The sequence below is a fragment of the Brassica napus genome, chromosome A8 (genome assembly GCF_020379485.1).
Source record: "Brassica napus cultivar Da-Ae chromosome A8, Da-Ae, whole genome shotgun sequence".
NCBI lineage: Eukaryota > Viridiplantae > Streptophyta > Magnoliopsida > Brassicales > Brassicaceae > Brassica > Brassica napus.
The window spans coordinates 17,852,014-17,874,730 of NC_063441.1; the positions used below are offsets into that span (position 1 = coordinate 17,852,014).

Sequence of the window (22,717 nt, forward strand, 5' to 3'; positions counted from 1 at the left end):
AAAGTCGGGACTCCTCTCCATGACGAATAACACTTCGCTAGATAACTTACCGTACTGGAGGAGAGAAGAAAGATGTCGACAAACCCACCTGCCATCAACACGGAAAATTTTGAAAGGACCGAGAAGGAGAAAACCTAGATCCATCGAACCTTTCACCCTAAAATCCGACTCCGGTTACAAAGCTTATTTTGTGATGAGATCTTTGAGAGCTGAAAATCATCACAAAGAGTGATTTTAATTATTTTATTGGAGTTTATTTTAAGACGTGAAATATTAGTTCTATATTATGTTGTATAGACAGTCAATGGTGGCAAAACTAATCGGAACAATAAAATTCTATTAAATAATTTAGATCGTAAGTTACCAAGTGAATGTTCATCAACATAAGCATAAATCCTGAAAAAATATAATTGATCAACACCAAATCGTATAATTAATACAAACAAATAAAAAATATTATACAGTACTAAGAACACCAATTTCATTGAAACAAATTTTGTATATTTCCATGTATTTTCAAATTTCAACAGCTTAACATTATTTTTGTAATAATTTTAACCGGATCAATATTTTTAATAAGAACCAAAGAAACTGGCTATGATATGTACCACTAAAATCACAAGGAGAAGTTGGCTATAATATAAACCAGTAATATCATAAAGTAAATAAGGTAAATTTTTGTTTCAAAAAAAGAAAGTAAATTTTAGTATGATATTATTGCTAAATTTGTTAATATCTATTTATTATATATTCTCTCAAAAATCATGACAAATATAAATATTAAGATATTATTATATTATTAAAATTAATTATTCATCGTAAAATTATAGAGAAGATGTCAAATCAGTATTATATTATTAAAATTAATGATTAATTCTAAAATAGTGGAGAAGTTGACAAATCATAAATATTAAGATATAATGATATTATTAAAATTAATTATTCATCTTAAAATTATGGAGAAATTTACAAATCAGCAAAATAAATTTTGAAATAATAGTATAAATAGATAGATTCTTTCTAAACCGAAGATTCTATTTCAAAACATGAAAAGAACGACCGGAGTCGTTGTTAAACTTTTGTTGAGACATCACCAAGATTTTTTTTTGTTTGCTAAATTGTAAATAATGTTTTAAAATTGAACTGTTAAGGCCCACAAGATTTGATAAGCAAACTGTAAGACCTCTAGAACTTACTTCCATGGCAAAAAGGTAATAAGGTGTTCTTAACTTACTAATCCTTCGAATCAGGTGTTGTTAACTTGAATGATAGATAGTATTGGCCATTGGGAGTATTTCTAAATTATTAATTGGCCATGTAGTGTAGACATTTGTGCATTATGTATATTCTAAAAATATAATCTGAAGGCTTGGAAGAAACTAAAAACATTTCAAAGGATTGACGCTATCGGCTATGGTATTTATTATATTTTTATAAAACTAATTTATTATTTTGTAGTGTAAAATATTAGTACTAAATTGGAAAAAAAAAAACGAAATACAAAAATATGAAACAATACGTGGGCCACAAGAAACGGAGACTGGTTTGTCAGAACACGCAGACACCTAGCTTCCTTTTTCAGTAAAACACTGCAAAAGTATAATTCCAAGTTTCCATCTATACTAATATTTTATTCCTGATTGTTATTGATTAGTTTTTCTTAATTTATTTATGATTGGCCTGTGTACCTACTACTTAATCCATTCATGTATATTTGTACCGAAATTAAATCAGTCTTCTTTTTGTCAACATTTCAAAAATTGAATCAGTCTTGTTATTGTATTTTGTTAATAGGATGGTTTTTTAATTTGGCCTTATTTAAAAATAGAAGTAGTATTTTAATTTTTAAGTACAAAGTATAAACCATTTTTTGTGTCGTCGATTTCTTGAACTACATGAACTTTTAAATAAGTTTTGATACATTCAACAAGAAATATCGAGGAAAATGAGTGACTATTGATTAATGAAATATTGGAAATGTAAAAGAAATGTTTCAATTTGACTCGAACGTTCGGGATATGGACTTGCGAAAATCCCAGTCTTGAGTTGTAGTCTTGTAGACTATTTTTAGGAAATGAAAATTCTTTACCAAATTATTTTCAGATCTTAAAAGCATCCTCTTTTTATTTGAAACGTATTGCAAATTAACTTTATTTCTAATAAATCTATCACAGAAGTGAATTATATTGGAGCCTTGGCAAATCTCAAATTAGTTAAATTTATTCAAACCTCTTAAATCAATGAACCTGTCTAGAAAAATAAAAATGTGCACATTATGTTGCCAGAAAATTATTTTCTAAGTTTTTTTTGTCAGCAATTAAGTTTATTTAATTATATATAGTTAATTTTCACGGTTTTGCATTAATCCAATCTTTTAACAAATGACTATCTAAAAAGAGAAATGTTATAATTATTTACCTAAATTTTCATATACGATTTTTTTACAAAATGGTATGTATACTATATATTATATTGTTATTTCCAGCAAAAGACTACTAAATAGAATCAAATAAAAGAATATGATCGTATTATCAACAAAACGAGTATCCAATGACTATGAGCTAAATTAAAATCCTACGGAAAAGATATTGTCAAGTGAAATAATCAGGGAATAATAAAGAAGGATTCAATCCACTAAGACTATCTCCAACCCACCTCTATTTCTATCTCTATATTTTCCCTTAAAATAGAGAAACTCTATTATAGAGGTGAAAATGCTCCAATGTATGCCTCTATAATAGAGTTTCTCTATTTATAGAGGAAAATATAGAGATATGATATTTTCACCTCTAAATATAGCGGCAAAAAGTAACTTTCCTCTATATTTTTCTCTAAAATAGAGAAACTCTATTATAGAGGCATACATTGGAGCATTTTTACTTTTATAATAGAGATCTCTATTTTAGAGAAAATTATAGAGGTGAACATTGGAAATGCTCTAAGAGTTTCCGATCTACATTTATACACATACATTACTTACAGATAAGATAACATTGTATTTCGAAGTCATAAAACGATTTAAAAATAATAATTTATAAAGAAATGTCATAAACATATACAAACAGTGTATAGATATAGAAAGTAAAGCGGGGTCCGCACTCAATGCCATTATGATGACATCATCAGATAAGACACAAAGAGAAGACTTGAGTACTCTCTACGTTTCCTCTCTTCTTCCTCCTCTATATAAACCCTTTTCTTCTCGTCTCCTCTTCTTACTGTTCTCTAATCTAAATCTAATTTCACCTTTCCTTCAAAACCTAAAACCTTTTTCTTATTACACAACCTAAAAGTCTCTAAGTTTCTGAAAATGTCGGAAGAGTTCGACGAATCTGAGATCATTTTCTCCGACAGCTTCTTCCCAATTCGCCGGCGTGAGGACGTGATCGAGAAAGAGAATCGTCCGGTTAATTTCCGAGAAAACTCCGAAAGCAGAATGAGAAACACATCGAGGCTGAGTAAAACGACGCCGTTGCCTTCTTCACTGGCGACTTTCTCGTCGTCGCTTCCGGTGAATATTCCGGGAAGGAAGTATTCTTCTGAGGATGAGGAATATTCGGAAGACGGAGGAAAGAGAATGGTTCCGCCGCATCTGATCGTTGGACGGAGGATCGAAAGCGGTCAAATGGCGTTTTCGGTTTGTACAGGTCAGGGAAGGACTCTTAAAGGCCGAGATCTGAGCCGGGTTCGTAATTCGGTTCTCAGGTTAACCGGTTTTTTGGAGGCTTGAATACGGACCGGTTTTTGATTTATTAAAAGATTCGTCTTCCAATTTTTTTTTATTTAGCGGAAGAAATTCAGTTGTCTGATATTGTTGTTAGTTAAGTCACTTGGATGAATGTCAAAAGGAAAATGTCAAAAAGAACATTTATTTCTCTGTTTATTTATTTGAATTGTTAGTTTTGATTTCTCTCAAATGTAACCGGAAAATAATTGAAGTTACTTTTTTTTTTATCAATTTCGGATTACTTATGATTATAATGTTGCAAAAATATTTGAAACCATTGTTCATCAACAGTTGATTTTAGTCATTTAAAAGAATCGATAAAACTGGAAGAATACAAAAAAAATTAGCATGATCCATATGTAAAATGACATGCACAAATAAAGTAATCTAAATTCTTTTTATTGAAAACAAAGAAAGATTTTACGCTGATGAAATTGATTTGTTGTGTAAATATAATAAATTAAATTTACGAATGTATTATGAAGATCTATGCAAAATCGGAATATTTCCACCAATGAAAGTGAGGACAAAAGACGAACAGAACCAGCTGTTTGGTTCTGAATGATTGTGAGCGAGAGATGTCACATTTCTTGCCGGTGACATCAACGCGAGACATATGCATATGTTATGCATCATATTTCCTAAACGTAAATACTTAATGCATTACTATTTTTTCAACTCTATTACAAATTTATAATATATTTGTGAAAGAAAATAAACGACCAACTAAAATTCAAAAAACACGTGTTAAGAGCAACGTGGTCAAAGATTAACCAAAAAATGTCATGGTCAAATAAATTACCTAGTTCTATCTTCTGTTCTTTTAACCCAGTTAAAAAAGTGGAATGGAAATCAATTAGTCAAACCTATCATATCTATTTAAAAAGCATATGGGATATTTATAATTAAAATCCGGCGTAGTCAAACTCTTAGCAGCCATCCCTTTGGAATATGAGCGTCTCATGGATATACTTTAACATGATTATAAGCCGACGGCACATGCATCTAACAATGTTCTTATCCATTAACTTTTTACTAACTGGATTGTTTAATGTACAGACAATACTAGTACTTTTAACAGTCAAACTTGTTTTTCACATTCGAAATGCGATAATATTATTATATGTGGCTGTCATACTTTAACGTTCAATGTATAAACGACCTAGAAGGTTTTATGCAATCATATATTGATCCGAATTTTTTTTTTTAATTTGACTCCCAATATATATTTGTTTGCTTTGTATTTGAAGATTTAACCACAATGTAATTTGCATATCAAACCAAGATCATATATATTCATATTTGTCATTCATCCAAAAAAATTGTTTATGCTTAAGTCGACCAACAACGAAATGACTACTTCAACATGGTTTGATCAATAAGTTACATGGATTTTGGGAAGTTATGTTGAGCATGTAAATTTGTAATCTTGAAAGTGGAAACCAGTCATTATAAATCATTAAGTTAAACATGTTAAAAATGAAAGGGTATAAAAATTATGGATCCAAAGTCTTAACAGTTTACCATAGAAAGGACAGAAAATATAAGTGAGATGACGTGGAAGTACAACTGGACCACGTGTGTGGTGGGAACAGCAGAAACTTCGAGTGGGATGATCAAAAGCGTCAGAATCTGATTGAACTCATACAGATTGATATGTTTCATTGCATTCACGTGCATACCTTTCTAGCCACAAATCTTCCCCCAATTTAGCTTGTCTTTTTCTCAATAACTCTACTGAAAGGTTTTATGGTTTGGCCTCAAGTTTACATTTATTGCAGACTATTGCTTTTGGCCTATGCAACTTTCAGTTATGGAAATGCTTTTCTGTTGAAAGTTGTGTTCGCCAACTTGTGTAAACAGTCTATGGACAAGAATAATCCACAGTGAAAAGCTATGGGATATTGGGATACAATACAACAGCAATATAATGCGCGACCGATAAGTGTTGTTTCGGCAACAAAAGCCTTTGTTTCTGATAAAATTTATCACATTTTTTTCCCAAAAGAGGTGGTTAACTTGTTGGCCAAAAAACAAAAGAGGTGGTTAAAGTACAAAAACTAGCTCACAAGCGCCTTGACTTTGTTGCACTGCTTTATTTATTACCAAACTTGCTGAAGTCCAGTTTATAAGATAAATCTCTTTTGAGATTATTGCACCAATCACCAGAAATTATTGAAGACAAAGTAAAACGTTGAGAGGTCAAAACGTTCACCCTTTAAACGCACAATTATTTGTGGATATCTTAGAGAGGTACATGCAGTCTGCTAGCACGAGAACCAGACCCTGAATATCTGAAAGAGGATATAGCTGAGAAAAATATTTCAACTGATTTCTCTGCAATTTTGCTAGCGCAAGCACTCTCACTCTATAGACACTTAGAGAGATCAGAGTTTGTGCTACGACTTATGAGAACTAAAATTTGGTTCTTCTAGTTTTTTGTCAAGCTGTAAACCGTGGATTCATTTGTTTTCCGTCTCTAAGGAACATCCACATCTGTTGAATTATATTCAGGAGTGCTTGGAGACGCCTCTGTTTGGGTCAGAGAAATTAGTGATATTGTCAGATGCTTAAATTTTCTTTCTGGCTCAAGAGATGCAAAGTCTTTCAGACGTCAGGTGAAGAACATCGGCAGTATCAACAGCTATCTAGAGTTTTGAAGATATACATGCCGTACTTGATCAAGAAAGATTTTACTCAGTACCAGTGAACCAAGCAAGTTCCAAATGTAATTAACTGTTAAAGATGTACAGAAATGCTTGGTGAGAAGGTTTCTGTAGACCGGCATATTAATATCTGTAGTCGATAAAAATGTACACATGTACACAGTTTTCTAATACAAAAAACAAAATTAAAAATATGTTTTCAATTTTGATTTTTTTAAAACAAAATTCTTAAATATCACCAATATTATAGGTAATAAAAGTTTTGTTTTATAAGTTAAACTGTTTACTATTTAAATTTTAGTATCGCCATATTTTAATAAAATTCTAAAATCATTTGAACTAAATTTTTTGAATAGCAACATATTTGTATATAACTAAACAAGCATCAAACAAACAGCACTAAAATTTAGGTAAAATGTTTGAAACGATAAACTAAGAACAACAAAATTTAAGAATTTTAACAATCATTTCAAATCTAAACACCACTAACAAATGTGGAACGTTGACAAAAAAACAAACAAATGTGGAACGAACAAAAAGAAAATAGTTTATAAAGGATTTGTTTTTTTTTTCTGTTTTCGTTCCAAAAATAAAATATGTGAGATTGTTTTAAAAAATGTTGTAATTAATAAATCTCTTATTGGATCCCACGGAAAGATGAATTTCAAATAAACCGTGCACTATTTAGCTCTCTCTGCCTACTCAAAGTTTTTTTATCATTCCAGTTTGGCCTATGAGTAGATTCTAAGGTAGTAAATATTAACTGCAGTAAATAATTAAAAACGTTATACACCGAGCATGTAAATATTTAAGGGCTGCCAGTTCGTGTTCGTGATGAGGTTTCCAACGATGATAACGTTACTTTTCGTTATAAGGAAATAACACGTGCTTTTGATTTTTCAAACACTGAGAATGTTGTGCCTCATGATGAGGATGAAGGACAAATAATTGGTGCACTGCAAGATATGGACATGGGAGAGGCGGGGGAGACGGCTATCATTGTAGCCCCACAACAAGAAGCATGGATGGAATGTGATGACATATCAGATGATTTACTTGGGGAGGAGTTAAATGAAATGGATAGGGTGGTCTCTTCTCGTCAAGTGGATCAGGTCCCAATGGGTGCTGTCAAAAAGATAAAAGGGAAGCGATCAACCTCAAGCAAGGGTTCTTCACGTCATAGAGTTCCACTCGGTCTTTCCAGCAGAAAGGCTGAGCTCTTCCGTCGGGGATCTCCAAGGATGCGCAATGCTGTTTTACCTCCTTCTGGGGAAACAAAAGAAAATGGTCAACCACGTCCAAGTAGCTCAAAGAAATCTAAAGCAGGCTTGCGGCATGGTAGGGGTTCGGAGGGGTCCTCAAAAACCTCCCGTTCTCATCCATGAAGACACTCAGTTGGAACTGTCGAGGGATTGGAAACGACCTCACAGTTCGACGCCTTACGGAGATGTGTAAGAAGCATCACCCAGGACTTGTGTTTCTTTCTGAGACGAAGAATAAGAGGCTGGTGTTGCAAAACATTCAGGCTGACTTAGGATTTGATCATTTGTTTACTGTTGAGCCACTTGGTCTCAGCGGAGGTTTAGCTTTATTTTTTATGGATGAATTTCATGTTAATGTTTTATTTTCTAATAACCGTATGATTGACATTGAGGCAGTCATTGATGGAATAAAAGTCTATATGACATTTGTTTATGGGGATCCTGTATTAGAGAGACGAGATCAAGTTTGGGAACGTCTTACGCGTTTCTCAACAACAAGATCTGGACCTTGGTTTATGATAGGAGATTTTAATGAAATAACAGGTCATAACGAAAAAGAGGGGGGAAGACAACGCCCTGATAGTTCATTTTTGCCTTTCAAGCAGATGCTTAATGATTGTGGAATGTTAGAGTTTCCTTTCACAGGAGACATGCTCTCATGGGTAGGGAAGAGAGCAGGCGGATCAACTGTTCGATGTCGCCTGGACAGAGCTGTGGGAAATCCGGACTGGCATGAGAAGTTTCCTCACTCGACTGTCAAGTATATGAGGTTATGGGGTTCGGACCATCGTCCGGTTCTCGCGGATATACTCATAAAGCCAACGAGGAAATCAAAAAAATTCAAGTTTGATAAAAGATGGCTAGATAATGAGGAGCTAAGGCAGGTCATTCTTGAGGGATGGAAATCTCCTGATCTTCCTCCCAATGCGAATATTATGGAACATATTTCTAGTTGCCGAAAAGCCTTAAGCGAATGGAGGAGACAGCATAATGTTAACTCGGCAAAGCTTGTGGAGGAGCTTAAAGAAAAGGTGGAGGGCATGTATGCAGATGACAATGCTACAACTGAGGAATTTGCAGCAGCGTTGAAGGAACTTTCAGATGCTCTTAAAGCAGAAGAAATGTTTTGGAAACAGAAGAGTCGAGTGTTTTGGCTAAGAGAAGGGGATAGAAATACAAAATTTTTTCATGCCTTAACTAAGCAAAGAAGAGCAAGGAATAAAATTACGCAGCTCCTAGATGCAAACGGAAATATAGTTGAGGATGAAGAAGGATTAGTAGCCATTGCTACTAGCTATTTTAGACAGATCTTCGAGTCGTCTAACCCAGAGGACATTGAAGAGGCACTAGCTCAAGTTCCTACGACAATAACTGGTGCAATGAACGATAACCTTACAGAGCCGGTATCCGAATGGGAGGTCAAATTAGCACTTTTTGCTATGCATCCAGACAAGGCCCCTGGACCAGATGGGATGACGGCGCTTTTCTATCAGCAATTTTGGGATATTGTAAAGGAAGAGGTAACTCTTATGGTTAATAAATTCCTTTTTGAAGGGACGGTGGTGAATGGACTGAATGATACGAATATATGTCTTATCCCAAAGACGGCCAAACCCAATGATATGGCTCAATTTAGACCCATTAGCTTGTGTAATGTCTGCTACAAGATAATCTCCAAGGTCTTATGCCAGAGATTAAAGAAAGTGTTACCCGGTTTGATTTCGGAAACTCAGTCTGCTTTTGTTGCTGGAAGACAGATTTCAGACAACATTATGATAGCCCAAGAAATGTTTCATGCTCTGAGGACTAAACCAAGTGGACGCAGCAAAAGGATGGCCATTAAGACGGACATGAGTAAAGCATATGATAGGATGGAATGGTCGTTCATTGAAGCTGTCATGCGAAAGATGGGCTTTTCAGAAACTTGGATCAGCTGGATAATGCGATGCGTTACATCGGTGAAATATAAGGTTCTTATGAATGGACAGCCAAGAGGAAATATTGTTCCTGGTAGAGGCCTACGACAAGGAGATCCTTTGTCTCCTTTCATTTTTATTCTATGCACGGAAGCGCTCGCTTGCCTTCTTAATCATGCAGAGAATCAAGGGAAGATAACGGGGATGCGTGTCACACGCGCGTGTCCGTCGGTATCCCACCTTCTCTTTGCTGATGATAGCCTTTTCTTCTGTAAGGCGGAGCCCCGTGAATGTGAAGAAGTAATGAAAGTAGTCAGGACATATGGTCAAGCATCTGGTCAATGTATTAATTTCGATAAATCTTCCTTACTCTTTGGTAAGAGGATTAATGCAACTACTAGGCAACAGATTAAAGATGCACTTGGAATTCAGAATGATGGTGGGATGGGGAAGTATTTGGGGATCCCGGAGGATATTAGTGGATCCAAATGCAAACTTTTTGCATTTCTGAAGGACAACCTAATGCATAGAGTAAATGGTTGGACAGGCAGATGGCTCTCAAAAGGAGGGAAGGAGGTAATGATCAAGTCCATTCTACTTGCTCTTCCGACATACGTCATGTCGACGTTTCTGCTCCCATTGGAGATTTGTGAAAACCTCGCCAGTGCCATTGCACAATTTTGGTGGAGTTCGAATCCACCAAAAAGAGGAATACATTGGGCGAAATGGGAAAAGGTTTGTCTACCAAAGGAAGAGGGTGGGATTGGCTTTCGTTTGATTCATGAGTTTAATCTAGCTCTGTTGGCAAAGCAATTATGGAGATTGGTTCAGTACCCTGATTCACTGGTTGGTCGAGTCTTGAGGGGTAGATACTATAGAATGACCTCGCCTTTAAGAGCAACATCTACTAGTAGTCCATCATATGTGTGGACAAGCATTTCTGCCGCGAGGAAGCTTTTGCTTTTGGGGATCAGACAGAAGATTCATTCTGGTTATGAAGTTAAGGTGTGGGAGGATCCGTGGATTCCAACGATACCTGCAAGACCAGCTACACCTGTAGCGCCTGTAATGAATCCGAATATGAGAGTTAGTGACCTCATTAATCAGGAATCAAAGGAATGGAACATAGGGCTACTAGAGGATTATGTCCACCCAGACGACATATCACTCATCCGTAGCATGGCCATAAGTTCTACCCATCGTCGGGATACTTTCTGCTGGAACTACACGAGAAATGGCCAATACACAGTGAAATCTGGATACTGGGTTGCACAGAATCTGTTGAAGCCAGAAGAGGGAAAAGAAATATTGGAACCAAGTATAACTAAACTTCAAGCCTTTGCTTGGAAGGTGAAAGCACCACGGAAGATGTGCCATCTTATATGGCAATTGATAACGGGTCAGGTGGCAGTAACGAGAAATCTAGTAAGGAGAAATATGAGGTGCGATAATTACTGCCCCAGATGTGGAGAAATAGAAGAATCTGTAACTCATGCGATATTTGATTGCCCTCCAGCACTCCAAGTATGGTCCCTATCAGTAACTCCTACAGCCCCAGGTACATTTCCAGTGTCAAGCGTCTACACGAACATGGACTATCTATTCTGGAGGAAGAATGATATCTTAGAGCCAGGCCAAGACAGGGATCCTTATCCCTGGATAATATGGTATATTTGGAAGGCTCGTAACGATAAGCTTTTCAGGGGAATAGACAGAGACCCTCTAGAACTAGTTCGATACGCAGAAAGTGAGTGTCAAGCATGGTGTAATGCAAATGAGAGGATACCGCCAATAGTACAGGCCAACAATAATGATGAAGACCAAGTCTTAAGCTTGGGTAGTATTTGCATGTTAGATGGATCGTGGACAGCTTCTGATCGATTTAGTGGATGTGGATGGGTCTGGATGGATGATGGAGAGAACATACAAATTATGGGAACTCGGAATTTCTTTCGATGTGAATCAGCATTACACTCGGAGGTAGAAGCACTGCGGTGGGCGATGGAGAACATGCTTCAACATTCGACATGCCAGAGCTTTGGAACAGACTGTAAGGAGCTGATTGCAATGATAAAGGAACCCCATGAGTGGCCAAGCTTCGCAACAGAATTGGAGAAGATAGAGACGCTGCAGATTTGCTTTCCGGAATTCAAGATTATCCACGTGCCACGTGTGCGCAACCGGTTTTCTGATTTTTTAGCCAAGACTGCTAGGACCTTTCGCAGAGAGTTATTTTTTATTGGTTGTTCTATTCCGGTCTGGTTACCCAGACCACCTCAAGTTTGAGTAATAGAATGGCCGTTCGACGTCAAAAAAAAAAAAAAAAAAAAAAAAAAAAAAATTACAGAGACTGATTAGTTATTTTTATGATAACAATAAAAACAAATCCATGAATATTTAGTTTTTTTGTGTGTATAGAAATGAATAAAAATGGAAATGGTGTCATGATGATTGAATAATAAAAGAGAATTAAGGAATGTTGAATAAATAAAACAAAGTTGCTCAAAAAAAAAAGAAAAAAAAGAAGGTGTATCTCCTTATCTCTTTCTTCAACGGGAGATTCTGCTTTTCCCAACGTAGAGACAAAAAGGAGAACGCAGTCCACACACACACCACAGTGAATCCAGAGAGAGAGAGAGAGAGAGAAACAAACTCATCGAACAATTTTGATTTCAAAATTCAAAATCCTCCCACTGTTTCCGATCCATCATGCCGCCTGGTGCTAAGAAGAGGAAGGCGTTGAAGAAGAAGCAGCAGCAGCAGCAAGCGATTGGAACAAGTACGAACGGCGATAATCTCCACGGTACTTTTTCTCCCTCTCCCGCTCGTTTAGGGATTCGTCGTTGCTAGGTCGATAGAATGGATTCTAGTATATAGTCTCTCTCGCTAGTTATGATTCGTGTATACAGAGATTTGTTCGATCTCGTATTAACTCGTTGTTTCGAGCTAAGATTGGTAGAAGAATGCTTGATTCGTGACTTTGTTGGACTGATGCTGAAAAATAAGCAAGAATCGCTTTTGTTTGATATTTGAATTTAACGAAGAGACATCTCAGGAGGAAATGATGAACATGGAAGCCAACAAGATGATAGGGAGAGTGATGGCAACTTGAGCTCCCCTGGCTCTCAAGGAAATGAAGAATTTGGTGGGATGAAAGATCCGTCTGCTGCTATGGTGAAGGACACTGCTAAAGAGATAACAGAGGCTACTCAGGGACTAGAACCAAACAATGGAAATGGTATTGCACTTGACAAGAAAACTATTGTGGAGAATAGTGGAAATGTTATTGCAGTTGAAAGAGGAACGGATGAAGTGGAGAAATCACCCATTTCCTCTTATGAAAACAGCACTCAGACCGCCAAAAACGTAGCTTCTCAGGATCCTGTCTCCAAAGTGGTGATTTCTGAAGAGAGTGAGCATGCTGAGACCTCGAATTTGGTCAAACACAAGTCTGGTGCTGGTGAAAATGGTAAGGTGGCTACTCTTCCAGGGTCTGCTTCTGGAACTAGCAAAATGGTAGAGAGTGTAAGAGAATCTGAAGTTCCATCATCCCCTGAGGAAAAGGTAGCATCTTTTTTCTTTCTTTGCATCATGTACATTTCAACTCTTCTCCTTTCAGTTGGCTGAATCTCCTGTCTCTATGCAGCGTCTTTTGTTGCCTGGTCCACCAGCCGTCCGTACTTCGTGGTTGAGTTGCTGCGGTTTGTTTGATGCGATGACAGGATCTGACAGATAAGCACAGGTTAGATGATATTCTGTGGCCTAAGATGTGTACTCTTACCGTAATGATGTCCTTGGATTCTTTAATATTTAACGGAAACTACTTCACTTAGTCTTCTAACCATCTCAATGGTCTAGTAAGAGGGTTCATGGAGTTATAATCTATGGATTGTTAGCGGCGCTTAAGTAGATTGTTAACACCGAGAGACTTCGGTTGAGCTATAACTAGATTATAGTCTCAGCAGAAATCTGAATTTCGTATTGTGTCCTTGTCTTTCCCATCATTTTGTTTTCAGAAACTTGGATTGCGTCTATATGATAAAATACGAAACCTCAAGTTTAGTTTCTGCATTTTCTTGTTTGCATCTTTTTGGTAGCTATTAGCAACTTGGATCAGATTCTTGTAGTTACTCTCCTTCGCAGATTAAATCTTTCTTGTTGTTCTTGTGTGAATCGTTAACATGTTAAACCCGTCTCATTAACATGTCTTCTGTGCAGTGTGCTGCAGACCAGCAGGAGTGAGATGAAGGTGGACGCACATGGCAGTCAAAGCTCAAAAACAAGAGAAAAAACAGGATTCACGGTCGGTACACTCTTCTCTGTACATCATCTTTGATAGATAATAATGTGTGCGGCTTTTAGCAATATACAAACAAGACCAACATGGTTAAATTTTCATTTTCTTTCTTTGAAATACATTCTTCATTTGTTCATTAAAAGATTTTAGATTCGTGAGACTACATATAGCTCTAGTTTTTTCTTATCAATTACCATAGTTATCATTTATCTTCTCAAAGTTTGATTTTATTCCATGAACACAAAGTGACACAAACACAAAACAAGATCTGATCCTTTTGTACACAAAGAATACATGAATTAACTTAAGCTTCCTATAAAATATAAATCACACACAAACAAACACTCAACACACCCAATCCCTGGTTTCGGGATGATTGACTTGAAAAGTAGAAACACCCCATGATTCCTTAAGCAGGTCTCCTCACGCCGTGAACAGCGGCGATGTAAAGAAGCTGTGTGACTGAGAGTATGATCAAGAACGCCTCCATGGTTCTCTACAGGAAAGGAGAGGAACATGAAGTCAATAATTGTGGGTTTTCAAAATTGAATATTATAATAAGATTTGGGAATAGAGAATTCTCACCAGTCTTGCATTTCGCACGTGAAGCTCGATTTCTTTCCAGGCGAAACTGTTGATGAAAGAATGATTAGTCTTACAATCAATGTCCCAAAACATGATGTTTTTGCTTTGAAATGAAAGAGGCTATTATAGTTATACTTACCCCATGGCAAGAACTGTGAGGGTCCAGGCAATAGTTGCAGCTGCTGCAGCAGCCGGTAAGCTTCCCGCGGTCCAAGAACGAATGTGGCTAAGGCCTGAGATTGTGGAAGCCGCACCAACAACACCCGCCAGCAACGCGAACACCACAAAGAATCCTGTGGCTGCGTTTCCCATGGGAAAATAAATTGGGGAGAAATGTGCTGGTAGCTTCAGATCAGGGCCTGCTCAAATTTGATTTCAAAAGAACCGAAATGTTATAACAACCCAATCCTAACTGGAGATGAGTCTCAATTTTGATGGTGTTCTTACCAATTTCGAACCCGTGGTCGATGGCTCGGTTCATGGCCCATCCTCCAATCCCAAGAACAATCACATACATGCAGAAGTTGAGCACCAGAAGTAGAGAAGCAACAGGTTTCATTTGCTCACCCGCCATTTCGCCTTTTGTAAAACTATAAAACCGGGTGAAGAGAGAAGAAAGACAAATGAGGAAACTTAAGTTTGTTGTTATGTTTGGGAACGAGACATACTTTATATACTAACTCGCATTGTTCTTTACTTGTTAAGGCTGTTGGTATGAAAGAAGGTTCATTAGAGAGTTGTAAAGTTGATAGCTTGAAGGTTAAGGCAGGTTTTATAAAACCCAAGATTCTTGGCTTTGCTCTTTGTACTTGTAGAAAGTATTGTCCAATTTTCAAGAGTTTTTTTTTAAGATGTTCTTACAGATGAGAAAAGCTAGATACTTTGGCAGTTTAATGTCTCCTTATTATTTGCTTTTTATCCAGTTGGGACATGGTACTTATTCTTAAACATTTCTCAATGAAATTACTGAATCTTTGCGTTGGTACGTTAATGTAAAATATCCAAATAACATCTTAGTTAGCACAAAAAAAAAATCTGAATCTTTACAAAAATCTATGTTTCTCTTTGAAAACTCTAAAATACAAACAATTGTTGATTATTACTCTGTTCTTGTTGTTTCAAAGAACATTGTAAAGAACACCTAGCACTAGAGATTGACATTAGCAGGGCTTTTTCTGTGTCTCCATCCATTCTTCTTTCGACCAGTTTGATTAAATAGTCCATGAAAACCGAATCGAATGGCAAAGTGATTGGTCCACCGGCCGGGAGGCCGAACTCTTCTTCAGATATCTTCAAGAGCTCTTGAAAAACAGAGTTGCTAAGGTAACTTAATGGAAAAGCAAAGCGTGTTTTATCTGCTGTGTAAACAACAAAACATCCCTTCTCTGTAGCGGTCGAGCTAGTAGCAGCGTTTGATCTTTGAAACGAGATCCTTTTCCTGTGAAGGGCTGCTCTCTGTTGCCATTTCTTGGCCATCTTCATGAGCTTCTTTGTGTTAATCATTATTTTCAGGAAAAAATACTTTTGTTTTGAAAGGAAATAAAAAATAGATTTGTAACTTCTTGTGGAACTCTCTGAATGCAAGTTATAAATTAATTAAGAATGAAATAAGCTTGTTGCATTATATATAAGGAGAAACTGCTAGAGTTTAGATGAAACTAACATAAGGCATCCAAACCAGACATAAACACATGCTTCTGTTTTTTCTTTGTCTGAAGGGGATCCAAGTTAGTAATCAACCATATCTGTTAATCAACTTGTGGTTTAAACATCTGGTGAGAAGACACCATGTGGGCATGAATCTTGTATGAAGATATATATGTAACAATATTAAGATACAAAGACATGTGCAACTAAATGAAAGATGTAGAACTTGTAGGTCCTTTAAATGCTCTCTGATGAACTAAAAACCTTTATAGAAAACTTATGGTGAGAAACTGAGAATACATGACCTTGTGGGTAATGCATATTTCCACAAAATAATTCATTAAGATACAAACACATGTGCAAATGAAAAAAAACATTTAGAAATGGTTAAGTCCCATTTGACCAAAAAAAGTCCTTGGATGTAAAAAAAAATGATACAAAAAGAGAAAGATAGCATAACCATTTGAATTTTAGAAAACCGATTAAATTAAAACAAACCGAATTGAACCGGTCCGTGTTTATCGAGCTCATCACATAAGCTTAACCTCTTAAACCCTACAACTAAGCTTCTATATAATGGTGGTAAAACCCTAAGCACTTAGCATCATCCATCCAAAGAGACTCCACAGCCTCAAATCACAATATCCCTAATTTCATCGTATTTTCCAATTTTCCCTTTCTGGGTTTCTTCTCTTCCTCTGTCTTGATTGATTGATTGATTATATGGCTTTCAACGAAAGTGATGATAAGGAATTGTCGCCCCAGTCTTACTTAAAACATGGTGATTGACTATTTCTGTCTGATTCTCACAGATTTCCATCTTGTTATGTTAGCTAGTTTTGTCTTTTGATCATTGTATATGGATATGATGAAATGGCATAAATGTTTTGTGACACCCAGTCTGATCTGCTTCGGCAGAGTGAGTGATTTGCCATATTCTCTGATCCATAATCATTAATAAAATTATGTTTTGTTAAGTTCTGTTTTAGTTTTAATTTGTTTTTTCAAGTCAGAGAGGAATGAGGATGATTATTACCATACGTCTGCAAATCTGAATTACAGTGTTGATTCATAGACATGCACTACCATCTGACCTCTTCTTAAAAGCTTTATTGTTTTTGGTTTTCAATCTTTTTTTTTCTCTAATGCAATCAATGATGAATAAAATCGTCCATATTTAATGATAATTCAATGATTATTAAACATTAGATCACCATCTTTCGGCTGAGATTGCAGTTTTTTAATTAAATCTTTGAATTTAGTTTTGTGTTGTTGGTAATAGATTGCCTAATGGTATCTGATGTCCAAACTTAAAAAAAAGTAGTTGGACATTTCGTTTTTCATAGGCAGAAAGTTAATGAACAGGCCTTTGCGACACTGCTAGCTTATCAACATAAGCTAGCTGTTACTTTTTATCCTGTTTATATCCTATTCACCTCTGTTTTTTTTTTGGTTTTTGTGTATGGTTCTTTTACAGTGTCATGAGTTTTGTTTTACCCAAGTGGCTTCTTATGGTTTATCTTGTGGTGTTGTGTATGGATATGATGAAATGGCATAATGTTTTGTGACACCCAGTCTGATCTGCTTATGCAGAGTGATTGACTTGCCTTGTTCTCTGATCCAAATTTAATGATAAAATTTTGTTTTTTCTCTTTGAAATGATCTTTTCTTTTTGTTGAAATCAGAGGAATGAGGATTATATTTCCATACGTCTGCAAATCTGAATTACAGTGTTGATTCATGGACATGCACTACCATCTGACCTCTTCCTAACGGTTTTCTTGTTTTTATTCTGTTTTCAATCTGTTGTGTTTTTGTTCTCTGCAATCAATGATGAAAAATTTGTCCATATCCAATGAGAATCCCATGATTATTAAATCAATAGATCACCATCTTTCGACTGAGATTGCAGATTACTCTTAATTATCTGATTTCCTTTGCCATATTGTGTCTTCTTTCATAAGCCCCCTGTTACTTCACTCCCTGGTCATATCAATCTATGGCTTTTTATTGTTCATGTGCAGGGTCTTTGGATTGTTCTGATGAGGTGGTCTCTTGGACAGGAAGTGGCTTTTCCTTTGGACTTGCTCACAATTGGTTAAAGAACATAGGATTGGCAGTGACAGTGATCTTGTATATTGAAATATTTTTACTTTTCTGTTAAATATTCTTTGTAATTTATGTTGATTGTAACCATTCAAATCTTTCAGTTTATAATTAGAAAAGTTAATGAGATTGTAACAAGCTTTGAATGGTTTTAAAAAGATTAAAGATTGGAGAAAATATGTTGGCTTGTATCTAACTCTGCCAAACTTGGACCAAGTTAATAAAGCGTCCAGGGTCAGTACAACGTCTCTTGTAATCAGATTTGTGTTTTTCCTATTGCTTAAGAAAGGGTTCTACATATGAGTTGCTTTAAGCTTTAGAGCAATGGATGTTAATTAACTCGTGCAAGCGAGTTGAGTAGTCAAATTCTGTTTTGTTTTCGATTAAAATCTAACTATAAATGCATTTACACTCTGAGATGCATAGAGACTCTAAAATACAAGCAATTGTTGTTCTTGTAGTTCTAAAGAACAATGTAAAGTAGAGCATCTAGCACTGGATATTGACACTAACAAAGCCTTTTCTGTATCTCCATCCATTCTTCGCTCCACCAACTTAATGAGATACTCCACGAAAACAGAATCGAATGGCAACGTGATTGGTCCACCAGCAGAGAGGCCAAACTCTTCTTCAGAGATCTTCAAGAGCTCTTGGAAAACAGAGTTGCTAAGGTACCTCAGTGGAAAAGCAAAACGCTTTTGATCTGCCGTGTAAACCACGAAACAACCCTTCTCTACAGCCCTTGAGCCGCTAGTACTTGATCTGTGGAATGAGATTCTTCTCCTGTGGAGAGCTGCTCTTTGTTGCCATTTCTTTGCCATCTTGATGAGTTTCTTAGTGTTCATCATGGTTTTTCAGGACAAATGTATTTTAGTTAGAAGGAGAAATAAAAGATTTGTAAGTTCTGTTTGCAAAGCTCTCTAAATGAAAGTTGTGATTGATGAAGTATACCAAAGGCTTGTTTCATTATATAGGAGAAGCTATTAGTTTTAGACAGGCTTTGTGGCAGCCTAACCAGACACAACACATGCTTCTGTTTCAATGTTTCTACACTATGTGATCATTAGGGTCCCAGGTTGGTAATAAATTCTATCTGCAAATCAACTTGTGGAATATACAACTTCCTATGAGAGAAACATGATCATGTGGGTATGAAAGCTATATAAACAGTCAAATCAAATGCTTCTGGACATGTTTGTTAGTTAGCATAAGGGTTAGTAGATCCATCACCTAAATCAAATGTGAGTCACAAAAATAATAGGTCAAGCAATTATTAGGGGACAACAAATCTTCTGGTGAGATCAAGGACAAGAAAGATGTGGTGTTATGATCAATGACCATAGAGAAGACAAAGAAAGACATGTGCTAATGAATTGAAGACGAAGAGCATGTAGGTCCTTGGGTTTTCTAGCCAACTAATCAACTATTCCCGCTAAAATTTCATATTTTCTTAAGAAAGATTAAGTTTAGATCATTACAAACATCTTGTGTCTATATTAGACCTCTTCCCATTCTTGTATAGCGTCTGAGAGATTCATAGGGAACTTTGATGTCAGAATGTTTCAGGGTACCTCAGTTTGAGTAAACCAAAACAAGTTCAGTGTTCTTTGTTTGCAATGAAAGTTGATTTCATGAGAGAGTCTAATAAAGAGACAAAGAATAATTGTTTGTATTTCTGAAACAATCTGTAGTCTAATGTAATATAAATGAATCTTTTAGAAATACAGAAAATACTACACACTAATTTTCTAGCATACAAGCAAATGCTCTTGTTGTTGTTGTAAAGAGCATGGTAATGAACATCTAGCACTAGATATTGACATCAACAAAGCCCTTTCTGTATCTCCATCTATTCTTCTTTCGATCAGTTTGATTAGATACTCCAAGAACACCGAATCAAAGGGCAAGGTGATTGGTCCACTTGATGGGAGGCCAAATTCTTCTTCAGATATCTTCAAGATCTCTTGGAAAACAGGGTTGCTCAGATAACTTAATGGAAAAGCAAAGCGTGCATTATCCGCTGTGTAAACCACAAAACAACCCTTCTCTACAGCCGTTGAGGTAGTAGTAGTAGTACTTGATCTTTGGAATGAGATTCTTTTCCTGCTTAAGGCTGCTCTCTGTTGCCATTTCTTGGCCATCTTCATGAGCTTCTTTGGGTTCATCATTATCTTCAGTGGGTAAATTTTAGTCTGGAAAGCAAAAGAGATTTGTAAGTTGTGTTTGTATAACTCTCTGAGTGCAAGTTTTAGTTGATGAAAGATCCTACAAGCTTGTTGGATTATATATAAGGAGAAACTATTGTATATTAGAGCAACTAAACCAGACAGACCACATGCTGGTGTCTTTGTTATGTGTGATCATAAACTGACCAATCCTGATTGCTCAACAACTTGTGGATTTTAACATCTGCTGAGACGACATGACCATGTGGTATGAATCTTATACAATAGTATTATACCAAAATTGATTAGATAACAAATCTTTTCGTGAATCAGAGACAACAAAATCTGGGTACAATTTAATGATCAGATATATAGAAACACACATGTGCTGATGAAGTAAAGATGAAGAGCATTTTTTTATAAGAAAGATCAAGTTCAGAACTTCAGATCGTACAAACTTAACGGCATGCTCTTGTTTCAGTGACATGTCTTTAAAGTATCAGAGTAGTTATGTAAGACTTGCAAAATAGTTTCAGTAAATTAACTCATAAGAATATTGTTCTCTAGACCTAAGGATGAAATTGTGACAACAAGTGATATTGAAGTTAATTTAGATGAGACAGTCTAAAAGAGAGACAAAATTAGTACTTAGTATTTTTGGAAAAAAACTGTATATTTAATACATTAAATCTAATCATCTGAAATACATGTAATATGTTGAGGTGTATTATTATGTTCTTGTTGTGAATGTGGGTTAGAAGCTATTTGCGTTAGGTAAATTTGGATCAACTGAACTAGACAGCGCACATGCTCTTGTCTTTGTTGTATGTGATCCTGACTGCTCATCAACTTGTGGATTAAAACCTCTCCTGAAAAGACATTGACCATGTGGATGTGGGTATGAATCTTATATAATAATATATAGATCAAAGACATGTTCAAGTGAATGAAATATGTACAACTTGTAGGCCCTTTGACGTTCTCAGAGAAGTTTAAAGTTAATTCCCCTAGAACTCTTAAGGTTTTTAACCTTTTTCCATGAGAATCTCTCAAAAGCTACACAATCTTATCTTGGAAAGATTTACACTTGCAGGAAAAATGCTTTGTTGAGTACTCTTTTCTTGTTCTAACAAGCATTTCACATCTCTTTGTTACTGTACATAGATTCGTATGGATATTCCATGAACTGCAGTGAATGCTCCTTCTAGCAGCTACACCATTTTTTTCAGTAATATAGCTTGAACATTTTACAGAGATTATCACAAGAAGAGATTTTTGAAGGTATATAATATTTCGTTCAAAATGGAAATTATTTTGATTTTTTATGCGATAGTTTTATAAGAGAAACTAAATAATAGTTTGTATTTCTGAAGTTATCTGTCTATTTAATCCACTATACACTCTACAAACACATAGAAATGTCTAAACTCTAGAATACAAGCAACTGTTGATTAGTACTACTCTGTTGTTCTTGTTGTTGCAAAGAACAATGTAAAGAGCATCTAGCACTGGAGACTGATATTAACAAAGCCTTCTCTGTATCTCCATCCATTTGTCTTTCGATCAGTTTAATGAGATACTCCAAGAAAACCGAATCAAATGGTAATGTAATTGGTCCACCAGCTTGGAGGCCGAACTCTTCCTCAGATATCTTCAAGAGCTCTTGGAAAACTGAGTTGCTTAGGAAACTTATTGGAAAAGAAAAGCGTGTTTTATCCACTGTGTAAACCACAAAACAACCCTTCTCTGTAGCAGGTGAGCTAGTAGTGATACTTGATCTCTGAAATGAGATTCTTTTCCTGTGGAGGGCTGCTCTCTGTTGCCATTTCTTGGCCATCTTGAGTAGCTTCTTTGTGTTCACCATTCTCTTTAGGGAAAAGATTTTCTTAGATAAAAAAAAAAAGAAAACAATTTGGAAGTTGTGTTGTATAACTCTTAGAATGCAAGTTGTAGCTGATGAGAAATCCCATAGGCTTATTACATATATATAAAGAGAAGGCATAAGAGTTTAAGATAAAACTTAGAGCAGCCAAACCAAACATGACACATGCTTATGTCTTTGTTATATGTGATCATAAAGGGTCCCAAATTAGTAAATCAGTCATGTATGCTCAACTGCTCATCAACTTGTGGATTAAAACATCTGCTGAAAAGACATGACCATGTGGTTGAGGGTATGAATCTTAATCAAAATTTTAGAGCTTGTAGGCCCTTTGTTCTTCTTGGGGAAGTTAATACCATGAACCTGAAAATTTTCAGTGGTTATACTTCGTAGGGTCCTCTAATGTTACATCTGTCAGAACTCAGAAGAATTAAAACGCCAATTAGCATATAAGCTGCAAATCG

At 35.9% G+C, this 22,717-nt stretch overlaps 8 protein-coding genes, 6 non-coding genes and 1 pseudogene across 14 annotated transcripts; 10 read left to right on the forward strand and 5 right to left on the reverse strand.

Moving 5' to 3' along the window:
- Nucleotides 1-3,145: 3,145 nt before the first annotated feature.
- On the forward strand, nucleotides 3,146-3,958 carry BNAA08G17860D. The gene has a single exon (XM_013799638.3). The coding sequence runs from the start codon at nucleotides 3,311-3,313 to the stop codon at nucleotides 3,728-3,730; it is 420 nt and encodes a 139-aa protein (XP_013655092.2). The 5' UTR covers nucleotides 3,146-3,310; the 3' UTR covers nucleotides 3,731-3,958.
- A 3,400-nt stretch (nucleotides 3,959-7,358) lies between these two features.
- Nucleotides 7,359-11,858, forward strand: LOC125576960. Its single transcript, XM_048737518.1, has 3 exons — nucleotides 7,359-7,731; nucleotides 8,052-8,778; nucleotides 8,959-11,858. The coding sequence occupies exons 1-3, from the start codon at nucleotides 7,359-7,361 to the stop codon at nucleotides 11,855-11,857; spliced, it is 3,999 nt and encodes a 1,332-aa protein (XP_048593475.1). The 3' UTR covers nucleotide 11,858.
- A 207-nt stretch (nucleotides 11,859-12,065) lies between these two features.
- On the forward strand, nucleotides 12,066-14,077 carry LOC106361646. The gene is made up of 4 exons (XM_013801432.3): nucleotides 12,066-12,374; nucleotides 12,627-13,135; nucleotides 13,218-13,313; nucleotides 13,790-14,077. Exons 1-3 carry the CDS (start codon nucleotides 12,281-12,283, stop codon nucleotides 13,305-13,307), a joined length of 693 nt encoding a protein of 230 aa, XP_013656886.2. The 5' UTR covers nucleotides 12,066-12,280; the 3' UTR covers nucleotides 13,308-13,313; nucleotides 13,790-14,077.
- On the reverse strand, nucleotides 14,074-15,158 carry LOC106361647 (membrane protein PM19L-like). Its single transcript, XM_013801434.3, has 4 exons — nucleotides 14,901-15,158; nucleotides 14,593-14,812; nucleotides 14,454-14,499; nucleotides 14,074-14,364 (listed from the first exon to the last, which is right to left on the reverse strand). Exons 1-4 carry the CDS (start codon nucleotides 15,025-15,027, stop codon nucleotides 14,278-14,280), a joined length of 480 nt encoding a protein of 159 aa, XP_013656888.1. The 5' UTR covers nucleotides 15,028-15,158; the 3' UTR covers nucleotides 14,074-14,277.
- Nucleotides 15,159-15,390: 232 nt separating this feature from the next.
- LOC106360033 (auxin-responsive protein SAUR64) lies at nucleotides 15,391-16,448 on the reverse strand. Its single transcript, XM_013799639.3, has one exon. The coding sequence runs from the start codon at nucleotides 15,954-15,956 to the stop codon at nucleotides 15,528-15,530; it is 429 nt and encodes a 142-aa protein (XP_013655093.1). The 5' UTR covers nucleotides 15,957-16,448; the 3' UTR covers nucleotides 15,391-15,527.
- Nucleotides 16,449-16,835: 387 nt separating this feature from the next.
- LOC125577500 lies at nucleotides 16,836-16,906 on the forward strand (annotated as a pseudogene).
- Nucleotides 16,907-16,961: 55 nt separating this feature from the next.
- Nucleotides 16,962-17,047, forward strand: LOC125577502. The gene has a single exon (XR_007315911.1). It is a non-coding gene; the product is annotated as a small nucleolar RNA snoR4a (small nucleolar RNA).
- A 65-nt stretch (nucleotides 17,048-17,112) lies between these two features.
- On the forward strand, nucleotides 17,113-17,199 carry LOC125577466. The gene has a single exon (XR_007315881.1). It is a non-coding gene; the product is annotated as a small nucleolar RNA Z195/SNORD33/SNORD32 family (small nucleolar RNA).
- A 47-nt stretch (nucleotides 17,200-17,246) lies between these two features.
- Nucleotides 17,247-17,335, forward strand: LOC125577469. The gene has a single exon (XR_007315883.1). It is a non-coding gene; the product is annotated as a small nucleolar RNA Z196/R39/R59 family (small nucleolar RNA).
- Nucleotides 17,336-17,637: 302 nt separating this feature from the next.
- LOC125577505 lies at nucleotides 17,638-17,722 on the forward strand. The gene has a single exon (XR_007315914.1). It is a non-coding gene; the product is annotated as a small nucleolar RNA snoR4a (small nucleolar RNA).
- Nucleotides 17,723-17,782: 60 nt separating this feature from the next.
- Nucleotides 17,783-17,868, forward strand: LOC125577467. Its single transcript, XR_007315882.1, has one exon. It is a non-coding gene; the product is annotated as a small nucleolar RNA Z195/SNORD33/SNORD32 family (small nucleolar RNA).
- A 54-nt stretch (nucleotides 17,869-17,922) lies between these two features.
- On the forward strand, nucleotides 17,923-18,011 carry LOC125577471. Its single transcript, XR_007315885.1, has one exon. It is a non-coding gene; the product is annotated as a small nucleolar RNA Z196/R39/R59 family (small nucleolar RNA).
- A 553-nt stretch (nucleotides 18,012-18,564) lies between these two features.
- LOC106361648 (auxin-responsive protein SAUR64-like) lies at nucleotides 18,565-19,219 on the reverse strand. The gene has a single exon (XM_048737932.1). It carries the CDS (start codon nucleotides 19,052-19,054, stop codon nucleotides 18,638-18,640), a length of 417 nt encoding a protein of 138 aa, XP_048593889.1. The 5' UTR covers nucleotides 19,055-19,219; the 3' UTR covers nucleotides 18,565-18,637.
- Nucleotides 19,220-19,851: 632 nt separating this feature from the next.
- Nucleotides 19,852-20,595, reverse strand: LOC106360034 (auxin-responsive protein SAUR67-like). Its single transcript, XM_013799640.3, has one exon. The coding sequence runs from the start codon at nucleotides 20,372-20,374 to the stop codon at nucleotides 19,955-19,957; it is 420 nt and encodes a 139-aa protein (XP_013655094.2). The 5' UTR covers nucleotides 20,375-20,595; the 3' UTR covers nucleotides 19,852-19,954.
- A 1,114-nt stretch (nucleotides 20,596-21,709) lies between these two features.
- Nucleotides 21,710-22,337, reverse strand: LOC106360035 (auxin-responsive protein SAUR64-like). The gene has a single exon (XM_013799641.3). It carries the CDS (start codon nucleotides 22,233-22,235, stop codon nucleotides 21,801-21,803), a length of 435 nt encoding a protein of 144 aa, XP_013655095.2. The 5' UTR covers nucleotides 22,236-22,337; the 3' UTR covers nucleotides 21,710-21,800.
- Nucleotides 22,338-22,717: the final 380 nt, after the last annotated feature.